Genomic DNA, 21,252 nt, shown 5'->3' with positions numbered 1-21,252 from the left:
CTTTGATTCGTGTGCTGACACTTGCATTGCGCTTCTACGCGACACGTCTGAAAGGAACCTGAAAGGATTTGGGGGGGGGGAAAACAACGGACTAATATTTTGTCAATGAAACCGGCGTTTACTTGGATAGAATAAGTGATTGTGCCATCTGTATTATTGAAAACAAAATATCGTTGTCACATCATTTATTACAATAAACGTTTACGTAAACTGGAATTTAAAAAAATTGTTTTATTATTTTGCTTTGGTTACATTAGAAACCAGTCTCTTAAATTCGTTCGGTTTTTTAACATACCTCCCAACTGTCCCTTTTTTGCAGGGACAGTCCCTCTTTTCACAGCTCAACCTGCAGTCCCTCATTTGTACTGGAAAGTCCCAATTTTCTCTTCACTGAACAACCAGAAAAAGAAACAAAGTTTCTAACTTAATTGGCTTTAGCAGAGAGCGCAGAACATCTATAGCTAACAGGTGCAAATAAGATACTTTGTAACAATTTTAAGACACAAGAAAACAGTTTAGATAAGGAGAATTATTTTCAAACTTTCACAACCTGCCAAATGTTGTAAAATTAACATGGTAATTAGGGGGTGTGGCCACAGAAAGGGGCATGGCCCAAAAATTTCGCTGCGCTACGTGCGGAAAAAAATGTTGTCCCTCTTTTTACTTCCAAAATGTTGGGAGGTATGATGTATGTGTTAACATATCCTCAGTTTGGCTTCCTTATCTCTCACTTTTAGGAGCAGAATTACTAAACACTCTTGAGGACCCCACTCCTATAAGTTTGTCATTGGTGCCAGTATGTACCAAAACTGCTTCACCAACCCCTCCGAATAATCTGTCTATTTGCGCTATCAGATCATAAACTCTAGAACCCTACACAATGCTGAAACCTTCTTTAGTTCTCAGGTAACTTGGGGGTGCCAAATGTTAGGCACTCCAAGTGATTGTATTGACTTACCTGAAACCCCGGGCCGGTGCTCCTATCAGCAGAAAACTGCACCGGCCCAGGGTTATACCAGTGAGCCCCTTTTATACCAGTGAGCACCACCAGTGCTTCCTCTCACTATAAATAATGTGGGGCAATTATGTCTTTCACTGTATTTAAGGAAAAATGTTATAAAGAAGCTAGAAAAAAATTAAGAGAAATCAAAAAGTTCCTATGAATTTGACATTCTGCAGAATACTAAGTAAATTTAAAGATGAACAACCCCTTTAAAGGGGACCTGTCATCTTAAGAAATCATTCCAAATCCTATTTTATGAGGTTAGTCAAGCAAAATAAACTTCACTTACACTATAAAATTATTTAAATCTTGTTTTATTTAGTCTTGTAATTCACAGCAAGAAGCCAGGGGCCATTTTGTAGAAACTGTTATTAAGGCAAGCTTTGCATCATGCCAAAATATTGTTTATGTGCCAGAATAGGGGACCTGATACTCCTGCCCATGCAATTAGATGATGAGGAGGATGGGGGGATGTAAGGAAGAGTCCAGACATCTAGGAAGTGCTGAATGGAAAGTGTTAAGTAATTGTCTGCCCCACCCCTAGGCTATGCCTAAGGCATAGAGGAGGGGAAAGCAATATATGATTGATAGGTGAGAATTTTAAACAAGTTTATAACAGGTATGGATGCTTTAATTAATAAAAAAAAGAATTTGGGTTTCATGTTCAATATGAAAAGGACTTTTATTACACAGATTTTTATGTCTGGGTGGCAGGTCCATTTAAAGCAGAGAAGTGAAAAGTAATAAGAAAATAAACCACCACTATAGTAGCTCATTTTAAGGTGACCTACCCCTTTAAAAATAATAATGGTTTGGTCTAAATGAACTATAGATGAGATGCGTTCACGTTAACAACTAGTACTGCTGCTCAACAGGAACATATGCCATGCCAGTGCAAAGACGTACTGTGGAATAAATGCTCATTTAAAGTTGAGGAAAGCATTCAGTCATCAAAAAAATGGCCGATCCATCATGTGCAGGCGACTTTATGCCCTACCTATTATTTATGGCTACCGCTGCAAAGTTTGGAATGAAAAGCACTTCCGGAGGCACTCGCGCATCGTTAATGACGCAACTCCGGTTCCGGTTCTCGCCGGAAGTACTAGTTTCTTGCTGTGTAATTACCGGCAGGTTCGGAATTGTTTCGGTGTGACAGCTCTTGTTGTTTGTGGATAGACACCATGCCTGACTATCTGGGAGCGGACCAGCGGAAGACCAAAGAAGAAGAAAAGGAGGACAAACCTATCCGATGTTAGTGCAAGCTTATTACAGATCTACTTGTATTACTCATTTTGTATTGGGCTGTTTAACACAAGTTGCTATGGGTTACTGCACTTGGATTGAGTATTGGTAAAAAAACTGTAGTGTTGCTCAGCTTCACATAGTTACAACATTTATTCCTCTGCATATCCGGTTATGGAGCAGATTGGACTGTTGTTATTTCTTTAGTAGTCACAGTCAGGCCTATTTTAAGACATTATCAACAGAAATGTTCTTGTTCCTTACATCTCTGTTGAACAAGCAGATTTTCTGATCATGTACAATTAGACTTGTGGCTCATGTAAGGTTTGGGTTGCGGGATTGTCTTTGTTACTTTTCCCAGGGAAGTGTTGACAAAAGCAAAGCTGAGACACCTGTCTCTGAAAATGCAACCATCATCATAATTGCTTATCTGTCTCTTCCTGGACATACTGCAGTAATAAGCATGCATAGGTTCTTTCCAGTTCTTCGTTTATAATAAAAAGTGGCAATGATCACAAAGCAATTAAGATCTCGAGATGCGTGACCTATTAACATTGATATTAATCAACATATCTTCTTTTGTTTTTTTCATTGCAGCTCTTGATGAAGGAGATATTGCATTGCTGAAAACCTATGTAAGTTAAACAGCTCCTCTTGGAGTTTACCATTTGATAACTATGCCTCCAAATATTTACATAGATGAATAGAGAGTGTCAGTATTTACCTGTGGCAAGCTCCAGTTTGACTATATGGTAAATATACCCCATTGTATGAGGTTCATGCAGAACTAATTTGCTGAGATTGGAGTGTATCAACTTGGCAACATGATCAGAGCACTCAACTCCATGCAGTTGAATATATTATTAATTGTTCAACTATGAGCCAGGCTTAATAGCTCAACATGAGTTTCCAACCTTACTAATTTTCCTGTAGCACATAGGATTAGCCCAAAATCTGAATTGTTATAGAATCTACATTACATTATTAATTTTAGTTTTACTCAGACATGCAATAAAATAGCTTGTGCTTTTCAGGGAACTTTAAGTCCCGGATATAGACTATCATGGGTAACCCCTGATTTTTTTGCACATCGTGGGTGAACCTTGATTTCAGCCTGGCCATGAAACCAGGCAAATAATTGAATGGGGGCCTGGGCCCCAAGCGTTATGCCACTGGAATTGTATACTGACTTGTGCCTGTGAAAGGATACTGGTTGTATTGATGTAATTGTAGCCATTTACATAAATAAAACAATATTCTTTTATCTGGTTGTAACATTTAACTGAAAAAATACAACTATATATTGTCCAGTATCTGATTTCCTGGGGGTAATTTTTTGTTGGCTTTGGTAAACTGCTACCTGAACTTTCAGGTCTGGCACACTAGACATTAATTGCAGACTGCAAGTGGGCAGATAATATCCTAAGCATCTTAAGTGAATCAGTGAACTGAGATGTGGGCAAATGTACTGCTGAAAAATTGTGTGGAACAAGAAAAAAGTGATCTGCAGGAAAGCAGATCCCAGGAATGGCGTAGGCATCTGGCCTTTAAATGATGAACAGATTTGTTTGTGTGTGTTTATTAAGGCCTAAATATGAGAACTGCCATTACAGGGACAAAGCACTTATTCAAGGCAGATCAAGCAGGTAGAGGATGACATACAGCAACTGCTTAAGAAAATCAATGAGCTTACAGGTATGTTTTAATTCATTTACACAATTTAAAAAATGCTTGTTTATCTCAGCGTAGCTATAATAAGCCACATCCTTATTTTAAAGAAACTGCATATGAAACTTTGATTAACATTCATTATCTTAAACTTGTGCTACAGCCACTCAAACTTGTTTCTCAAATCCTAGCAGCAACGCACTGGGTCATTGCTTTACATTGGATAGCCCCCTCCCTTTCTGTCACTTAAGTCATTGATAGAATTAAATTAGACTTAAATTTATTCAGTCTATGCATTACCTTTCAGCCCTCCTTGAAGATAAACTTGACCTTCATTTAACCTTATGTTCACCATGGGATACTTTTCTTTCCAATAAACTATAACCGCTGAAATGCCCATAATAAGATTGTGATCTATACATGCCTTTGCATACTTTACACTATTATGTCATTTTTCTTTTGTTTTCCTTTTTTATTTCCCTTCAATGGTTTCATTTAAATTCAGTTTATTTTGTTTACTAATTGTATGATGCAGTAATACGTACTCGTGGAGTTCTTTAGGTATTTTATATTATCTGTGGGACTTACCACTCCACAATAAGACATTTTCTTTTGTTTTTAATAATTACTGTAAATAATGTGTTATAAAAAATAGAAACAAGGCAGAGAACAGTTTATTTTTTAGTCCTTGCAACCAACCTGTCCTTTCTCCTGTGCACTTCGATGATAGGTCTTCTTTGTTTAACTGCATAGTGATCATCTCCTTTTCAGGTATTAAGGAGTCTGATACAGGACTTGCTCCTCCAGCACTTTGGGATTTGGCTGCAGATAAACAGACACTGCAGAGTGAACAACCACTTCAAGTAGCAAGGTACTGATACTAAGAATGTATACTGAGATACTGACCTCTGTTAATGACTTTTTCCTTTCGATTTGTGTCTGTTATCTGCCCGCTTAGATTGTAAGTTCTATGGGACAGGGAGGTCCTACTGTGACTTGTTTAGAACATTTAATCTCTGTATCCTTATATATTACTATACTTCTTCTTTTTACTTATGCTTGTCTTCCATGTGTGTACTTTTCTACTCAGTATAATTGCACTGCGCTGCATATTCATGCAGCTCTCTATTAGTAATACATACATACATACATACATGAACGTCAGCTATGTATTCCGGTTTTAGGGGACAGAATGTCCAAAAATACCTTTCCCTTGATGTAAGTGTCAATGTTACCATCTGCAGTTTCCGCCTGTTGCGAGACTGAAGTGTTTAACTGGTAGCGATACACACCATTTTTTGATTGCGCTGCATTTTTCTTTTTACTACCATTTTTTTGGTTTCTTTTCTGCTATGTTTTCTTATAATCTGTTTATCTTGTCCTTATATCTTTCTGCTTCAACCTTCTTTTCCCTGAGTACTCTTATACCACTTTCTCCTTGATAACACTCTTTGTTTTTGACGTTCCTGCTAACTAGTAAACGCTGATGGCTGGATATAAGATGTGGAATTTTCCCTCTAATAATCATACAATTTACCTTTAATTTGCAACAGCTGTCTGAAATATCATGTTTAACTCTTGAAAATTGGTCTTTCTGTCTTTTTCTAGATGTACAAAAATAATCAATGCAGACTCAGAGGACCCAAAATACATTATTAATGTAAAACAATTTGCTAAGTTTGTAGTAGACCTCAGTGACCAAGTTGCTCCTACTGATATTGAAGAGGGTATGAGAGTTGGGTAAGTAACACGCTATACACTAAAGACCTTTTTATTAAACCTCAAATTTTTATGGTCTAGTAGTTTTTAAAGGAGTAAACTTTAATTTTTAGAGGAAAAACCCTCAATTTTTTTGTTGCTAAAAATCTAAATCCGAAAATACATCTCAAACCTGTCGAGGTCATGTAGAAGTCAATTTCAGATGTTCTTGAAGATCTTTCTGCACTGGTTTTCGTTTGATAAAGTTTTCAGAGCATCAATTTGAAAAAGTCGTACAATTCACATTGACGCACAAATTTGATGCAACATTTTTTCGCACCGACTTTTTCGAGAAGAATTACTAAAAAATTAGTTAAGTTTGTGGATGAGAGTTAGGTTGACTTTGTTTAAATTAAAAAATGAGAACATTTTGAGTTTTAGTAAATGACTCCCTAAATGTAGGATTCTATCTGGTAATTATTATAGTGTGTGTTTAACGTGAAACCACATAAACAGAGCATGAGAATTGCCAAACTTACAAAAAAATCTGTAGTTCTTGAGGGGTAAGTATGTTGCTCTTTTCCATGGTGTATGTGATTTTTGAGATGTGACTAGTATTGTATCTAGGAATGTTTAGCCAACAATTTCTATCTGGGTTAATCTGACCACAAAACCTTTTACCACACGATTCACTGTGAAAAATGGCTTATATGTGCCACCCTCCCATATAGTCCAGAGAACATGATATGGTTGTTACAGTTAAGTATGGTTGCACTAGCATCATGCTGAAGGGTTGGTTTGCATCATCAGGGACTGAGCATGCTGTAAAACTATTGCAAAACACAGCGAATTTGCTGCAAGCTATCCTGTTTGAATCTTTTAAAGCAAATGTTTTGGAGCTGCTCTTTTAGCAGGACAGTCACCCCAACACAAGGCCCCTCATTGGGGTGGTTTAAGAACCAAAAGGTCTTACAATGACCCAGTCAAAGCTCTGATCTCAATACAATTAAAATCAGTGACACTGAAAATTAAGAAAGCTGTCTCTAAAAATATTATTGTGGGGTGGAATATATATGTTTGTTTCCTTAAGAGAAAACTTCAGAACAAAAAGTTAGCCCACAGATAATTTATATTATAATAAGTAACCTAGCATAGGATTCTACTTAACTATCATGAACATATGGGTAAATATTGCCTGTGTGCTCTCTCAGATATCATGTGGCAGGAAGAAATGCAGTATGTAACCTAGCATGTCCTTGGTTTGTGTTTGAGCTAGGTGCCTCATGTGAGCCAGAGGGTGGCCCTTAGTGCCTAAAACAGCAGTTTTTATATATGGGATTGTCCAATAGCACACACTACTAAGAAAGTATAGTTTTATAAACAGGCTTTATATGATAGTTATACATATGGGCTATGTTTTATGTTGCATAGCTACATAGAATCCCACAATGTTTAGGGCAATAGTTTTTTCATAGTACTTTTTTTAACAGAGGCAGTACCATGCCACCTTAGATTGTGTAACATAAAATGCAGTGAATGAACATCTCCTCTGCCTATGTGTGTTGTCCTGCTTATTGTAAACTCAAGACAAGCATGTTGTTTATAAGCACTGTGAGTAATGTTCTATACGAATCTGCTTGTCACATTTAGGCTTCCCCTGTTCAGTCTGACACTACTTTCTGTTTCTTTTGGCACATAACTGCAGTTTACATAATGATGCTATATTTCTCTGATTCCTACAGTGTTGACAGGAACAAATACCAGATTCACATCCCTCTCCCTCCAAAGATTGACCCCACAGTAACAATGATGCAGGTAATGTTTATCAGCAGTCAATACAAATCACTGTATCTGTTGTTTTGATGGAATACCACTAAATGAACATTGGTAACATTTTTAAAACATTTGTAGCTTCTGCAAGAGCAACATATCAGGTTTTAGGTTTTTAACGGCATAACCTGATGAGAGTAAGCTGTAGTTGTATCAGAGAACCACTCCATGATTGCCTGCTATAGTTGTGCTTTCAGCTCCATTTATATCTTATTATACTTTTATATCAGCTTGGCATCCCAATAATCACTTGATGGGTAAATGCGGGTATTGAAAACCACAGACTGATTTTTTTTTTTTCATCTCCATAGGTAGAGGAGAAACCTGATGTGACATATAGCGATGTTGGAGGTTGCAAGGAACAAATAGAAAAACTGCGGGAAGTTGTGGAAACACCACTGCTTCATGTAAGTGCTTAGCTGTCCAGTTTGTGGAACATTGTTCAGTAGTGTGCAGGTCTGGAGTCAAAATGTGCCCTGGCAAGTACAGAGAGGCCCAATCAGCATCCCACCAGCCCACTAACTAGTGACTTTCTATGGCATGTTATGGTAGCCCCTCTGGCATTTGTCAGAACCCACAGATTGCCAGTCCGGGCCTGGTAGTGTGTATATTGTTAATGGGTCCTGTATCTTTGGGTTACTATACTGCACATGCTCCTGCCTAGACTGGTGCTGGATATATGTGGGAAATTAATGGAAACACGGTGGCACATAGAAGAAAGTACCCCAGGGTTGTCCAGTTTTTATGTCATATGTAGTGAGTGACAAGATTAGCAGTTTGCTTCACTAGGGAGTTGATTGTAGGCTCAGCAGGATTATGTTAACATTCCAAAATTGAATGGAAAAATCCAAATGTGTCTATAAATTTTTTGAAAGTGAATATTTAGTTCTTGCCTTTTGTTTTGTTCCTTCTTTTAGCCGGAGAGGTTTGTTAACCTTGGTATTGAGCCTCCCAAGGGAGTACTGCTGTTTGGACCTCCTGGGACTGGCAAAACTCTGTGTGCACGTGCTGTAGCCAACAGAACAGATGCCTGCTTCATCCGTGTCATTGGATCTGAACTTGTGCAGAAATATGTGGGAGAGGTAAATTCTGAAATGAACATTTATTTTTATTGGCACACCTTGACTTCATACTGGATATATTAATGTGGCAGTATTGATGTAAAATACCTTTTGTTATAATTTTCATCCTTCATTTGTCTTCATCCCATCCCTTTCCATTAATAACCACAAAATTGTTGAATGGAGGTGACAGACTAAATACTTATCTATTTATTGTAAAGAGATGACAATCAAAGAGGAAAATATATATTTTATCCCTGCAGGGGGCCCGTATGGTGCGTGAACTCTTTGAGATGGCCAGAACAAAAAAAGCATGTCTTATTTTCTTTGATGAAATTGACGCCATTGGTGGTATGTTAAGAATTTTTTCTTGTTTTTGTATCTGCTGTGGTGGCTCAGGGGCACTCGCCACCTGTGTCTGCTGCCAAGTACTGTCATATATCAGGAGAGCCTCACGATTCACTGCCAGGACTGATGCTTCCAAAGAACTCAGTAGTTAGGGTGTTGCTTTGTTTTATTGAACACAACATCCTATTAGTGCAGCCAACCTATTGTGTTAATGTATATGCCTTTGTAAACACAGCTGTGAATTGGTTGTTTGTGGGCTTCTCTAAAGACTACTGTCTTGCCTAAGTTTTTAAAGGAGTTAAAGCAAGAGTCCAGTACTACTGAGCCATTTCTACTCCCCTACATGTCAGTTGATTGGCTTATCTTGCAAGTGACATTGCTTTTCAGGAAATGTACATCCTGAACCATTTAATTGTCTCTCCTTTTAAATTGAATTTCACTAGAACAAACATTTCTTTAATAGTACTTAATTGAAATGTTAGAGCTGCCAAACAATTGTGGTGTTGAACAAGGCATGCAAGGTATCACATAACATGTAAATAGTGTCATTCATGGAAGCTAAGTGCAAAATGTTTACTTTTTAAAGGGGCTCGTTTTGATGATGGAGCTGGGGGTGATAATGAAGTTCAGCGCACTATGCTAGAACTAATCAACCAGTTGGATGGCTTTGATCCCAGAGGAAACATTAAAGTGTTAATGGCCACTAACAGACCCGACACTTTGGATCCTGCTCTTATGAGGCCTGGAAGACTGGACAGAAAAATTGAATTTAGTTTGCCAGATCTAGAGGTAAAAATAACAACTTTATCAACATACACATTCTATATATAAATATTTTATAGACCAGTGTGCATCTTTAATGGGGTTATTTACCTTTGAGTTAACTTTAAGTGATGAGTGATATTCTAAGATAATTTGCAATAGTTTTAAGTTTTTATAGTTTTTGAGTTATTTAGCTTTTTTTCAGCAGCTCTCCAATTTCAGCAATCTAGTTCCTAGGGTCCAAACTACCCTAGCAACCATGCACTGATGTGACTAAGAGACTGGAATTTGAATGAGAAGGTCTGAAAATACCCCATTTGAAAACTGGAAAGAGTCAGAAGAAAAAGGCAAACTGCTTATTTCTCACTAGGCTTAGTGGTGCTCATTTCTGAACACCGGCCGGGTCAATACATTTTGTGATTTCATACTAAAGACCGAGGTCTCTAGTATCAGCCACTAGATGGCAGTGCAGATTACAATAGATGCCACTTGAAGTAAAGGATTAAATAACCTAGGGAACAACCAATAAACATCTGTGCTCCTGCAGTGAGAATGTGTGGCCATCTGCATCTTTCTATTGACTTTCAACTGCTTCCTAAATATCAACATTACTTTCAGCCATGACCAACATGCTAAAATTCTAATTCCAGAAGGGTTCTAGAGAGAGAACTGCTATAATAATTATAGCTGTGCTTTTGCAGACATGCTGACAGAACTATGAACGAGTATAACATTAATTTTACACTTTTACCTCTTGAGGGCAGCAGCAAATAATATACAGAATGATACTGCTTTCAGTAGCAACTGTATTACTATGTATATTGGAAATTTGCTTAGAATTATTTATTCTTAGAAATGTTGGACACATTTAATAAAAAGGAATTTCAAAGTGGCACAACTCCTATAATTTAGCTCAGTGAATGTGCTTGCATTATGAGAGATCTGTTTCAGTATAAGTCACAGCTGGTGAAACATGAGATTTTGTCACTTATTGGTTGAAAATCTTGGGGTGGGGGGGGAGTTGTCCATTTGTGGTTGCAGTTTTTTGTTCTTACTTTACACAACAATAACTTTTTTTGTGTAATCCAGGGCCGTACACACATATTTAAGATTCACGCACGTTCTATGAGTGTCGAGAGGGATATAAGATTTGAACTTCTGGCTCGGCTATGTCCTAACAGTACAGGTATGACTTGCCTTCTTTCTTATTCTAGTGGTTATGTAATCACAACCATCCCCCACAAATGCTCTTGTAGTACAAGTCTGTTTACTTGCTGTTGTTTGGCCTTTTCTATACAGGAGCAGAAATTCGTAGCGTGTGCACGGAGGCTGGAATGTTTGCTATTCGAGCCCGCCGCAAAGTTGCAACGGAGAAAGATTTCTTAGAAGCCGTAAACAAGGTCATAAAATCGTATGCAAAATTCAGCGCTACCCCAAGATACATGACTTACAACTAATTGTAACATTACAGATGCAGCAAATGCTCCTGTTTTTGGCACCATAATCTGTAGTGTGTGGGATTATAAATAAATGAATAAAACGAATTACATTTACTCCTGTGCTTTTCATTTAAGTTTTTAACTTAATTAGTGACACAGACGATGCAATGAATTTGCAATGAATGATTTTATTTGATTGAAGAAACCCTAGCTCCATATTTTTTATAACAACAAATCTTAACATCTCCCATAGCAAGACATTTACTTTCAATAAAGAACATAAAAATATACATCTATAAAAATATACTATCTGCAAATAAAGTACACTATTTAAATAATAAGTAAACAGAACGTGTTTTAGCACTTTATTTAAAAAAAAAAAAAAAAAAAAATTAAATTCTGAGATGAACAATTTACTCTCAGTAATACCTTTCATGAGTGACGGAGAATTATTGGCAGAACATCTCCACGTGTTACAGGGCAAGGTATTTCAGTAGTGGCAGGTCAGCACCATTGCATGCTAATAACCCTATTCATGATTGTGCCATATATATTTGTGTGTGTGTGTATGTTTAGTAGTAATGGTCACCTATCTTGAAAGTGCCACACCGGGCCCATACAGATATTGCCTCATTGGCATGTAGTATATGAAACTTTCCTAAACCATTACATGTATCTGACTGAACTGTAAGCTTGGTTTCTGTTTTTATTTTCTGAGGCAGCCAAAATGGTTTCCAGATGGATATATATAATGTGCTTCCACAGACTCAATTCTTACAAAAATAGGTGGTACTAAACATACCTGATATAGAAATATTGCACTTGCGTTAATCCAGTTAACACTGTGATGAAATACACAACTCGCTGTATTAAAAACTCTGGTTTCCTAGATTTATAATTCAAAGATGGTTTGTTAAAACAAATAGATTCCTCTTTTGGCCAAACATGCATTTTATGGGCACTGTATGTTGGCAGCCTTAAGGATAGGCCACAAATATTTACAGAACATAATGATACTAAGGATACTGGACTCAGCTACTTGTAAACCTGGGTTAACTACATGATTGTTGGTGACACGTATAGACTGGAAGTTCCATGGAGCAGGAACATTACACTGTCCCAGACTCTCTTATAAATGGAAACCACTTGTTCCAGGCCCTCTGTTTCAGCAGTTGGTTTAAAGTTGTTCTAGTCTAAGCTAGGGTCTGATTCTGTAGCTCTTATTGTAACTATGTCAGGAAATGACATCATTCAGGCACTGACCATGGGATTATGGAAAATCCAATCTTTTTTCACAGGAAAGAAAGTATGTGATGTATTCGTACCTTTCTAATACACCTGAAGCCGTGAAGTACTGAATCTCTTTCTGTGATAATCTTGGCAGTAATACTTTTATTTCCTAGAAGCTGTACTGACACTCAAGGACAATTAACAGCAAAATACCATATCAAGGGCATTAAGATTTGTCAGCTATCAAAGCCATATGCTCCCCTCGAAATACTGTGGAAGTTACCTATGGCCAGATAAATTAGGGGTTTTAACCAGACAGTCCTGGGGTTTATAAATGTAACAGACATTCTGTTCCCAAGTGAAAAGACACCCCTCGAAAATACGTTGAACTCAGTAGGGAGAAATACCCTCTTTTTGACATGAACTTATTCAGTTGGGTTTATATAAAAAGTTGCACTTTCTAATCTAAACGGATGCGTGCGTGTATACAATGAAGCCACCTCTCACGTGGGTGGTCATTCAACCGATCCCTCTAGGTCAGCAGAAGATTTACACAATCTGAGAAATCATATATGCTATGTAAAAAAAAAAAAAAAAAAAAATATATATATATATATATATATATATATAATATATATTTATATATATATAATATATATTTTTTGGAAGTTCAAGCCCAACTAAATGAGCTAATATCATAAAGAGTGGTATGTTTTCCTTTTAAGGTTGCATGCCTGCACAACAGCACTACTACTCTTTTGCCTAGTTAAGCAAATATTCATTAATGAAACAGATCTTTTGGATCATAGAAAATTTCAGTTCAATTTACTAAAATATGTCCCTGAAAGGGACAGTATACACTTTAAAACACCGTTGCTAAAAATGACCACACTGGGACTAAAATTCTGCCTACTGTATTTATTATTTTAAAAGCACGAATTTGAAAGTTGGGCTATTTTCATTGAACTTAACTCCCCCCTTTGTTCAGTAGAATTTGTTCTACTTTTGAACAAGCAAACCCATCCCCTTCTCTAAGCAGCAGCCTTTGAGCAGCTCATTATCAGGGACTTCTTTGTGGCTTTTACAGCTACTTTGAAGTTCTTTCAGAGCAGAATTGTCAGGAAGGTCTAAAGTGGCTTTATATTCCTATTAGGTGGCAGAAGTATTTCTAAACCTTACATTAAAACAATGAGCAAAATATGTTCAGTACAAGCCCTATTAATTTGGGTCATGCTGAAAAGGGGTGTGCCTTTACGCAAACAAAAAAATGACTATAGTTAACTGGGCAAGATTTCAAGTCACAAATAAAAGGTCATATATGTTTTCCTATCATAACAGTGTACTATACTACCCTTATCAGTGGTATAAAATCATCTGAGAGGTATATCATATATCCAAGCCAAAAATGAAAAGACCTAAATGTAGATTCCAGGTCATCCATTTGTGCTTTGTTTCTACAATAAAAACACATGGTACCATGATTATTCTGTTGGTTTCACACAATATACATATGATTTCACGTCAATCAAAACTTTTCTGAGCCAACTACAAGCAATAGCGAATACTTCCCAAAAGCATCTATAAATATAAACCTTTAGCAAGTGTAACAGACAGTCATTAACACTTACACACAGTTTAGGATTTTCTAAAAAATCTGTGAATTTTCACACAATCACATTCATTTAACAGATATATAAATATAGTCATTATTTTCTACAGAATAAAGTAAATTGGGGACTGGGTGGGAAAAGTCACAGTTAAACGGCATTAAGGCATTTTTTCAGTTAAGATGTATGTCTTGTCCTTGCAGCACTTCTCATTAACTATTGGCCCATTTAGGTTACAGCACTTGGTATGTGAAGATATGATATATATAATTTTTTTTTTTTTTCTTTTAAGGCAACTAAAATGGGCATCCCCTATTAGACCTTTAAAATAAGTGAAAAAGCATCTGTGCAGTTGGCCTGCCCTGTACATATTCACTTTGCCACCTGCCCAGGAGACAGACTGCTGTTTATTCTGGGATGTACGGCATGTTTGAATCTTAACCATGGCAGAGTGTAGGTGAGTGAGAGGAATTTAGTTGTCTTTTAGTGTGGAGTTTAAAATGTAGCTATAGGGTAGGCATTTCAGCTTCCAATTTTAAATAAACTGTGATTATAAAAAAGGGACAACCCTTTGAAATAAATATTTCAAATATTATTATTACATTTAACAAATGTGTAGAAAAATGTTACCTCTACACTGGAGGCAAGCCTTTTTTTTTTTTTTATTTAGTGAGACTTGCCAGAAGCTCTGCTAGAGATTAATTACTGACTGGCCTGTACATGTAGTACAGAAAAATACTCGTCAGCATGTAGTGATGGGTTCCGTAAGCGTAGGAATAATTCAGTATCTATTGGGATACAGTAACAATAAAATTTGCATCACTGCTGACATGACAAGGGGTGAAACAGTATCACAGAAGTGCCCTAGGCTGGAAAGAGCTGGTGTGTTTTCCATGGAATAGTGACAATCACATTGTGATTAACATACATAATAAATGAAAAACACTGGACAACCCTCTTCCCCAAAAGCCCTTATCTCCTCTGCTACCAGTAGCAAAGAAGGGGTCCTAAGTACCCAAACAAAAGTAGTGCAAACCTGGTTAATGTTTTCTATTTGCACCATCTGAATGAATAAAGAAGCTGAATTCCCAGAATGCATTGCTTGCATCCCTTCTCCAGCAAAAAATGTCTCATCGTTTCAACTGGTTAGTTGCCTACTTTTTTATACTGGAAAAGAAAAGCAACTTCCTTAAATGTGGGGAGTACGGAAACATTTGGAAAGTAAGGAAAGGGCTGAGGCAATGTTTTGGTTATTGCACAGTTGTCTGTAGATGGAGCTCAGATCTGACTTTGTGTATCTGAGCTGAGAACCTGTTCTTCTGAGGAGGTCAGAGCAGACGAGGAAGCTTTCAGTTTACAGTTAATCACAGCATCGTGAATACTATGGAACAAGATGTCTCTCTTGTTTGATGCATCGAAGAAATGTAACCTTGTCAGGTCTTTAACAACCAGTGCTGTAAAAAAAAACCCACAAAATATTACAGAAAATAAAACAAATAATGAGGCAAAATTATCAGACTTTCTAAGTTTGATATATATGTGGAAACTGTTTTTAGCAAGAAGTGGTTGAACTAGTATGCAGCAAGAGCCTACACCCCATAGAAAAAATACTACTCCGTTGTAAGGCCTATGGGCTGGCACATGAGGTATAACTGCTGATGAGGGTAACAAGCTAGTTTCCATTCTAGTTGTATATATGGCACAAATTGTTTCTGACCCTGCTGCAAAGAAATGTTAAGTGTGCCATTGTAGACAGGTACAGTCTAGCCCCTAAACAAAAGCAACTTTATCAAAGCAAAAGCTCAAATAGCAACATAATAGCACAACCAGGCAAATACGGTTAGTTTTCTTAGTTTCTCTTAATTCTGTCCATTTGTATTACCTTTATTTACATCCCATCATTTGAATTGCCCCTTAAAGAAAGCAAACGTGTGGCACAAAGGGTTACTGGACCATATATAAAACAAACACAGTCAACAGGCACTAGTTCTGGGGATATCCAGATCAGTCACAGTCTGGACTGTTATGTTAAAAATGAGAATAATTTGAAGGACTTACCACTGCAGCCTGACACAAGGATAGTAACACCAATTTCTTTATAATCCTTAATAATCTGCAAAATACAATTAAAAAGGCATCATTTTGGTTTTAGAGAAAAATGTGTAATGTTGGAATGAATGCCATACTGAGCTGCAGCTTTCTAGTGATGCAGGAACTTCCTTCCTATTTCCCCTATCTCCATACATCACTATTTCTCCTCCTTAATGAGGAGGTGACATACAAAGGGAACAGTAACATCAAAAAATGAAAGTGTTTTTAAGTAATGAATAATATAGTGTTGCCCTGCACTGGTAAAACTGGTGTGTTTGCTTCAGAAACACTACTACTATAGTTGATATAAACAAGCTGCTGTGTAGCCATGGGGGCAGCCATTCAAGCACAAGACAAATAATAAATAACAGATAAGCTATGTAGAATCCCACTGTATACTACAGGGCTTATCTGTTATCAGAGGTGTATCCTGCGCCCTTTTTTCTTTTTCAGCTTTGAATGGCTGCCCCCATGGCTACACATCAGCTCGTTTATATAAACTATAGTAAAGCTGCTGAAGCAAACAAACTAGTTTAACCAGTGCAGGCCAATAGTGCATTATATTTTAGTTCATTAAATAAACTTTCATTTGTTGGTGTTACTGTTCCTTTAAATATGTTGCCTAACATACTTACAGATTTCAGAGTTTTTACTCCGACAGAGTCAATAAAATTAACTGGTGTGAAGTCCAGAATGATATAATGAACACCGATGACTGGAGTCATAAAATATTCTAGTTCATCAGAGGGCATCTCATGCATGTTTCTTTCAGATATTCCATTCCTTCCATTTGCTGCTATATCAATGATTGGGTCATCACTCATTAATTCATGTTTAACAGCCATCTCCACATCATTAGTCTGGAAGAGAAAGACAAAGTCAAATGTTAGTAGATAACCAAATACTAAATGCAAAGGGTACATACAGCAAAACATTTATTATTATTAAAAATATTCCATGAAGAAGATTACTGTGTACAAAACAAAAGAAATTATTTACTAAGAGGTGGCAAAGTGCAACCTTTCCCCTTCAACTGGCCATGATCTAATAACAGCAGCTCCAGATTGCTTGGCTACAACCCCTACAAGTCAATGGTAGGTAACAAGGAATTTAAAGTACCCTACTTGAGACAATGGTGGCACTGGCAAGTGTAAAAGCCAAACCAGCACAACTCTCATAGTAACAATGGAAAAGTACTATAGATTCTCCCTCAATATTTGTAATGGACAAATACAAATGGGAAGAATAAAAATGAATTGCATTTAAATTCAAATACAAAGTTACAATGCATTAAGTAATAAACTCCCAGTGGTCAACAAAATAAGAACAATGGTCATTCCTGATTGAATCAAGACTAAAGGTGATGATCCCGGGTGTTTTGCCTGACACATTTTCTTCTGGTTTAAAACTCTGCAACAAAATGCCCAGGATCACCCCATGAGCCTCATGGCTTACAAAAATAATATGGATGCTTCCACATGTTGGTTTTTGAATTACTGTTCAATTTCTTTTTGATTGTTCAGTACAATGAATTACCGGGGGGGATGAAGAGGGAGAACATGTCTATTTTGCATACAGTACACATTATCAATAACTTACAAGTTTCAAGACAGCTCTTTTTTCTGTTTTGTTTGCTTTCTTCATTTCTCTGGCATGTCTCTTCTGGGCTTTTCTCTTTGCAATCAATATGGCAGCTGGATCTACTCCAGTCTTGATAGGAAAAGAATAATGACAAGGTCACATGTTGAATAGATAACACCATTTTTTCTCATTGTGTGCTCTGTAGTGTCCACTGGCAAACAAGCACAAGTGGCTGATTTTACACAGAGGGCAGTGTGATCCTTTACTATCAAGCAGTTTTATCACAGTGCACTTTAGTGATGTCCAACTTTTTACATACATGATCATATATTGCCATACATACTTTTTTGGAGTCCACCCAAAAATGTAAGTAACCATAGCCCTACGCCCCTCCAAACTTAACAGCCTTCTCTTTGCCAATGTTCTTCTTATTCTAGGTCTGTTTCTCCTTCGTTCAGCCCTTTTATCCTCATATATGCTTCTATGCTCTAACCTTCTTGTTTCTCCTGTTCAACGTTTTTCCGTTTTTCACTTTCTTTTTATAGTTTTACTGTATTGCCCACATTTGTCAGATACACCCCATAGCTGAAGTGGTGCTAGACAGGCAACAGGCTGCTCTCAAAACTTTCTGTATGCAACCATCAGACTGCAAAAAAATGCTAGCCCTTTCTGCCCACACTCTCTGGATAAACCAACATGCAGCAGGGAGGCAGAAGACATTGTAGTTGTGCAAACTTTTATATGATGTCTGCGTTATTATGCCTAAAATCTACTAACAACTACTAACTGTCCTGTTTTTTTTCTAGAACATTGCTGATTGGCATGACTAAAATTGAATGGGTTATGGCAGAAATAGGGCAATGATCCCTATACAACAAATGAGAACTAAACAATTAACTTACCTTTTTTCTCAGTGCACTGACATACAACTCACTGTTGGCAAAATAAAGAGAGGTATTGGCCTGAAATATTTTAATTCCAGTAAATTCTTTCACCTTGAAGGAAAGAGAACCAGAAATTAATTTCATTATTCCTCCAACCCAATCAAGATTTGAATTGTCCTATAATGTTTGAAGGAATAATACACAATATTTACCTTCTGGCCCAGGCCAGTGTGACTCCTCTATGCAAAATGCACTGGCTCAGGGTGCCCGCAGGGGAGCACATTACCACTGCATTTTTTATAAACCTCACAGGTATTGCTTTCAAGTGCTTGGGTGAATAGGTAGTATACCAATTCTACCAACTTACTCAACATGTGCCCATCCCAAAATAAATACTTGGTAGATTAGACTAAAACGTTGGTTGCAACAGCCAAATTCCCAGACATGGCAAACATGTGACCAGGTCTTTCTACATGTCAGAGCAATGAGAGAGTGCTGCAGGCCCATGACCTTTTAATGGGACAGTGCAGTAACCAAGATAATGGTGTGCTATACCTGATACAATGGATTAGCAAGATGGAATCTGCCTGTAATAATGGATATCATTTGTCCATGCTTATGCCATTCTTAGATATAGGAAGGCTATCAAACTGGTCAACCCGGAATTTGCAAATAGTTGTGGAGCTTTTTTGTTTGAAAACAGAAATGATTTTAGTATGAAGCGGACTTTCTTTTCAACTGTGTGTGTTATAGGTCAGCGAAGCTATTATTAAAATATTCAGTACCTATTTGCATTAATATTTTGCAAGAACCTTTAGGAAGCTCATAAGGTCCTTATACAATTGCCCTTTAACTACTAAAATGGTCTGCTGATGATCTTATGGTAAACAGCTATTTCTATGTCATTCTTACCTCTTCATATTGTTCCACATCGCAGTAAATGTCTGTGTTTGGAATCTGTCCAAGGATTCTATACTGTGGACTGAAAAAAAATGAAAATATGATTACACATGACCTGGTCATAAATAAAAAAAAAAAAAAAAACACTTTTGATAATCAGAGCAGTGTAAAAAAAAAACAAAGAAACCTTTGCAGTAGTTAGCTATCACATGAGTGTCAGGTTGCAGGTGAGACATGTCTTCTCCACCCTATTCCACCAACAACCTGACACTCACTTTCCACAAGGGGCTCTGGCTGCCTATGGCAAGCATTTTATTTTAAAGGGACATCTGATTAACTTTGCTAAAAACACTGACATGACATGGTGGTTGATGATGATGATGACAGCAGAAGCTGCTATATAATTGCTGCTTGTGTGTTCCATCTAACAATAAGTAGCACTGCAAAAAGATTTAAGTGTCCCCATGTATATGGCATAGGCTGTAGGCCAAAGCTGGCAGATAGGTAGGATACAAGGCGATATGGCATTTCCATCTTGCCTCATTCACCAATAATATGTGAGCTCTACCAGAAGAATCCAGAGCTCAGGTTAGTTGTAAGGCATATTTTAGCTGCAGATTTGGCTCCTTCAGTCAGCAGCTTATCTGCCTGTGATGGGCCTATACAACGGATATCTGTCCAAAACTTGTACAGAAAGCAAGCAGAAGATTGACAGGACTCGAGTGGGGGAAGGGAGACTGTTTTTATTATAGTTGTTTTTTTGAATCAGGAGGGAAACAAATGGACCTGTGTCTTATCGTGAGTGGGGAGCATATGCAGGGACAAAACAAACTAATTAGAAAATCAAAAATCTTTTCAGCATAGTTACATTGTACAACACGGTACAAACAAGATTTCTAGACTGAGCTTGATTCAATAATCTAAAAATAGCAGATTCTGTTAATGCCTTTAGTATAGGCATGTGTATATACTGCATTTACTATATGTGAGTGTATAGGTGTGCATGGCTATCTATCTATCTATCTACTGGGGGTAATAAATATGGAGGAGTTGAACATGATGGCTGTTTGTCTTATTTTAACCCACATGAACTATGTAACAAAGGGTTACTATATGTACTGGGTTATACAGCACAAGTGTTGGGTTATACAACAAGTGTTTCCCAAACTAAGAAAGACGTAAAAGCCCTGTAAAGTGAAAAGGCTCTTATTAAAGCAGTCTCGTATGCAGCAACATCGAACCCAAAAGTAATGAAACCTCATTGTCATTATAATTTATCATATAAATATATATTCAGCAACACCATACTCATTTTCAAGTGCCCGCCTGTTAGGAAATGTTTTAAAAAATATACAATGGAGCATATTTTAAGATAAGGTAAGATAATGTAGGTCTTATGTTCTCTAACTTTATGGAGAGACTAGGTAAAGTTTAAGAATTGCAACTAGGGTTGCCACCTGGCCAGTATTTTACCGGCCTGGCCAGTAAAAATGCTGGTTCATCCCAATGTTATTAATAGGGATAAAAAGATAAATATATAGGAAGGCTGGTATTTTTTTCCAGAAAAGGTGGCAACCCTAATTGCAGCTGAACCTAATGGTCAGTAAAAGTAAACATGGCACTAAATGGAAGCATTCCATGAGGCAAGACACTCTGTTGAGAAAGGGCGCTGCAGAGCTGTGGTTATAGATTTCTTGATGTATCTCACTCATTAATCACTTTTTAATGTACTGTACTTCTGCACTAATGCATGTAAATGTACAATACAGCCATCATCACAAGCTTACTTATCATAATAACAGCTTAATATTCCAGTCCATGTATGTATGCACTATTCATGTCTCAAGTTGTTATGAATTAAAGTAGTGTTGCCAAGGAGTTCTATAAACCGTCTAATTTCAGATTTGT

At 37.1% G+C, this 21,252-nt stretch overlaps 2 protein-coding genes across 3 annotated transcripts in view; one reads left to right on the top strand and one right to left on the bottom strand.

Moving 5' to 3' along the window:
- Positions 1-2,080: 2,080 nt before the first annotated feature.
- On the top strand, positions 2,081-11,156 carry psmc2.L (proteasome 26S subunit, ATPase 2 L homeolog). Its single transcript, NM_001090667.1, is given in 12 exon segments — positions 2,081-2,254; positions 2,843-2,880; positions 3,859-3,940; positions 4,685-4,784; positions 5,522-5,653; positions 7,354-7,426; positions 7,753-7,848; positions 8,359-8,523; positions 8,766-8,853; positions 9,437-9,639; positions 10,702-10,798; positions 10,912-11,156. Coding segments are annotated over 12 exon segments (1,302 nt in total). The 5' UTR covers positions 2,081-2,184; the 3' UTR covers positions 11,070-11,156.
- A 63-nt stretch (positions 11,157-11,219) lies between these two features.
- Positions 11,220-21,252, bottom strand: part of slc26a5.L (solute carrier family 26 member 5 L homeolog) — a 46,287-nt gene continuing 36,254 nt past the window's right edge. For both annotated transcript variants that reach the window (XM_018252673.2, XM_018252672.2), the window contains 6 exons: positions 19,357-19,426; positions 18,463-18,555; positions 17,579-17,689; positions 16,615-16,839; positions 15,947-16,001; positions 11,220-15,342 (listed from right to left, as the gene is read on the bottom strand). In XM_018252673.2, coding sequence (XP_018108162.1) covers positions 15,167-15,342; positions 15,947-16,001; positions 16,615-16,839; positions 17,579-17,689; positions 18,463-18,555; positions 19,357-19,426 — 730 coding nt within the window. In that variant the 3' untranslated portion in view covers positions 11,220-15,166. The remainder of the gene's footprint in view (positions 15,343-15,946; positions 16,002-16,614; positions 16,840-17,578; positions 17,690-18,462; positions 18,556-19,356; positions 19,427-21,252) is intronic.

The sequence above is a fragment of the Xenopus laevis genome, chromosome 3L, assembly GCF_017654675.1.
Source record: "Xenopus laevis strain J_2021 chromosome 3L, Xenopus_laevis_v10.1, whole genome shotgun sequence".
NCBI lineage: Eukaryota > Metazoa > Chordata > Amphibia > Anura > Pipidae > Xenopus > Xenopus laevis.
The sequence above is the reverse complement of the archived record's forward strand: the minus strand, read 5'-3'. Positions and strand labels throughout refer to the sequence as shown.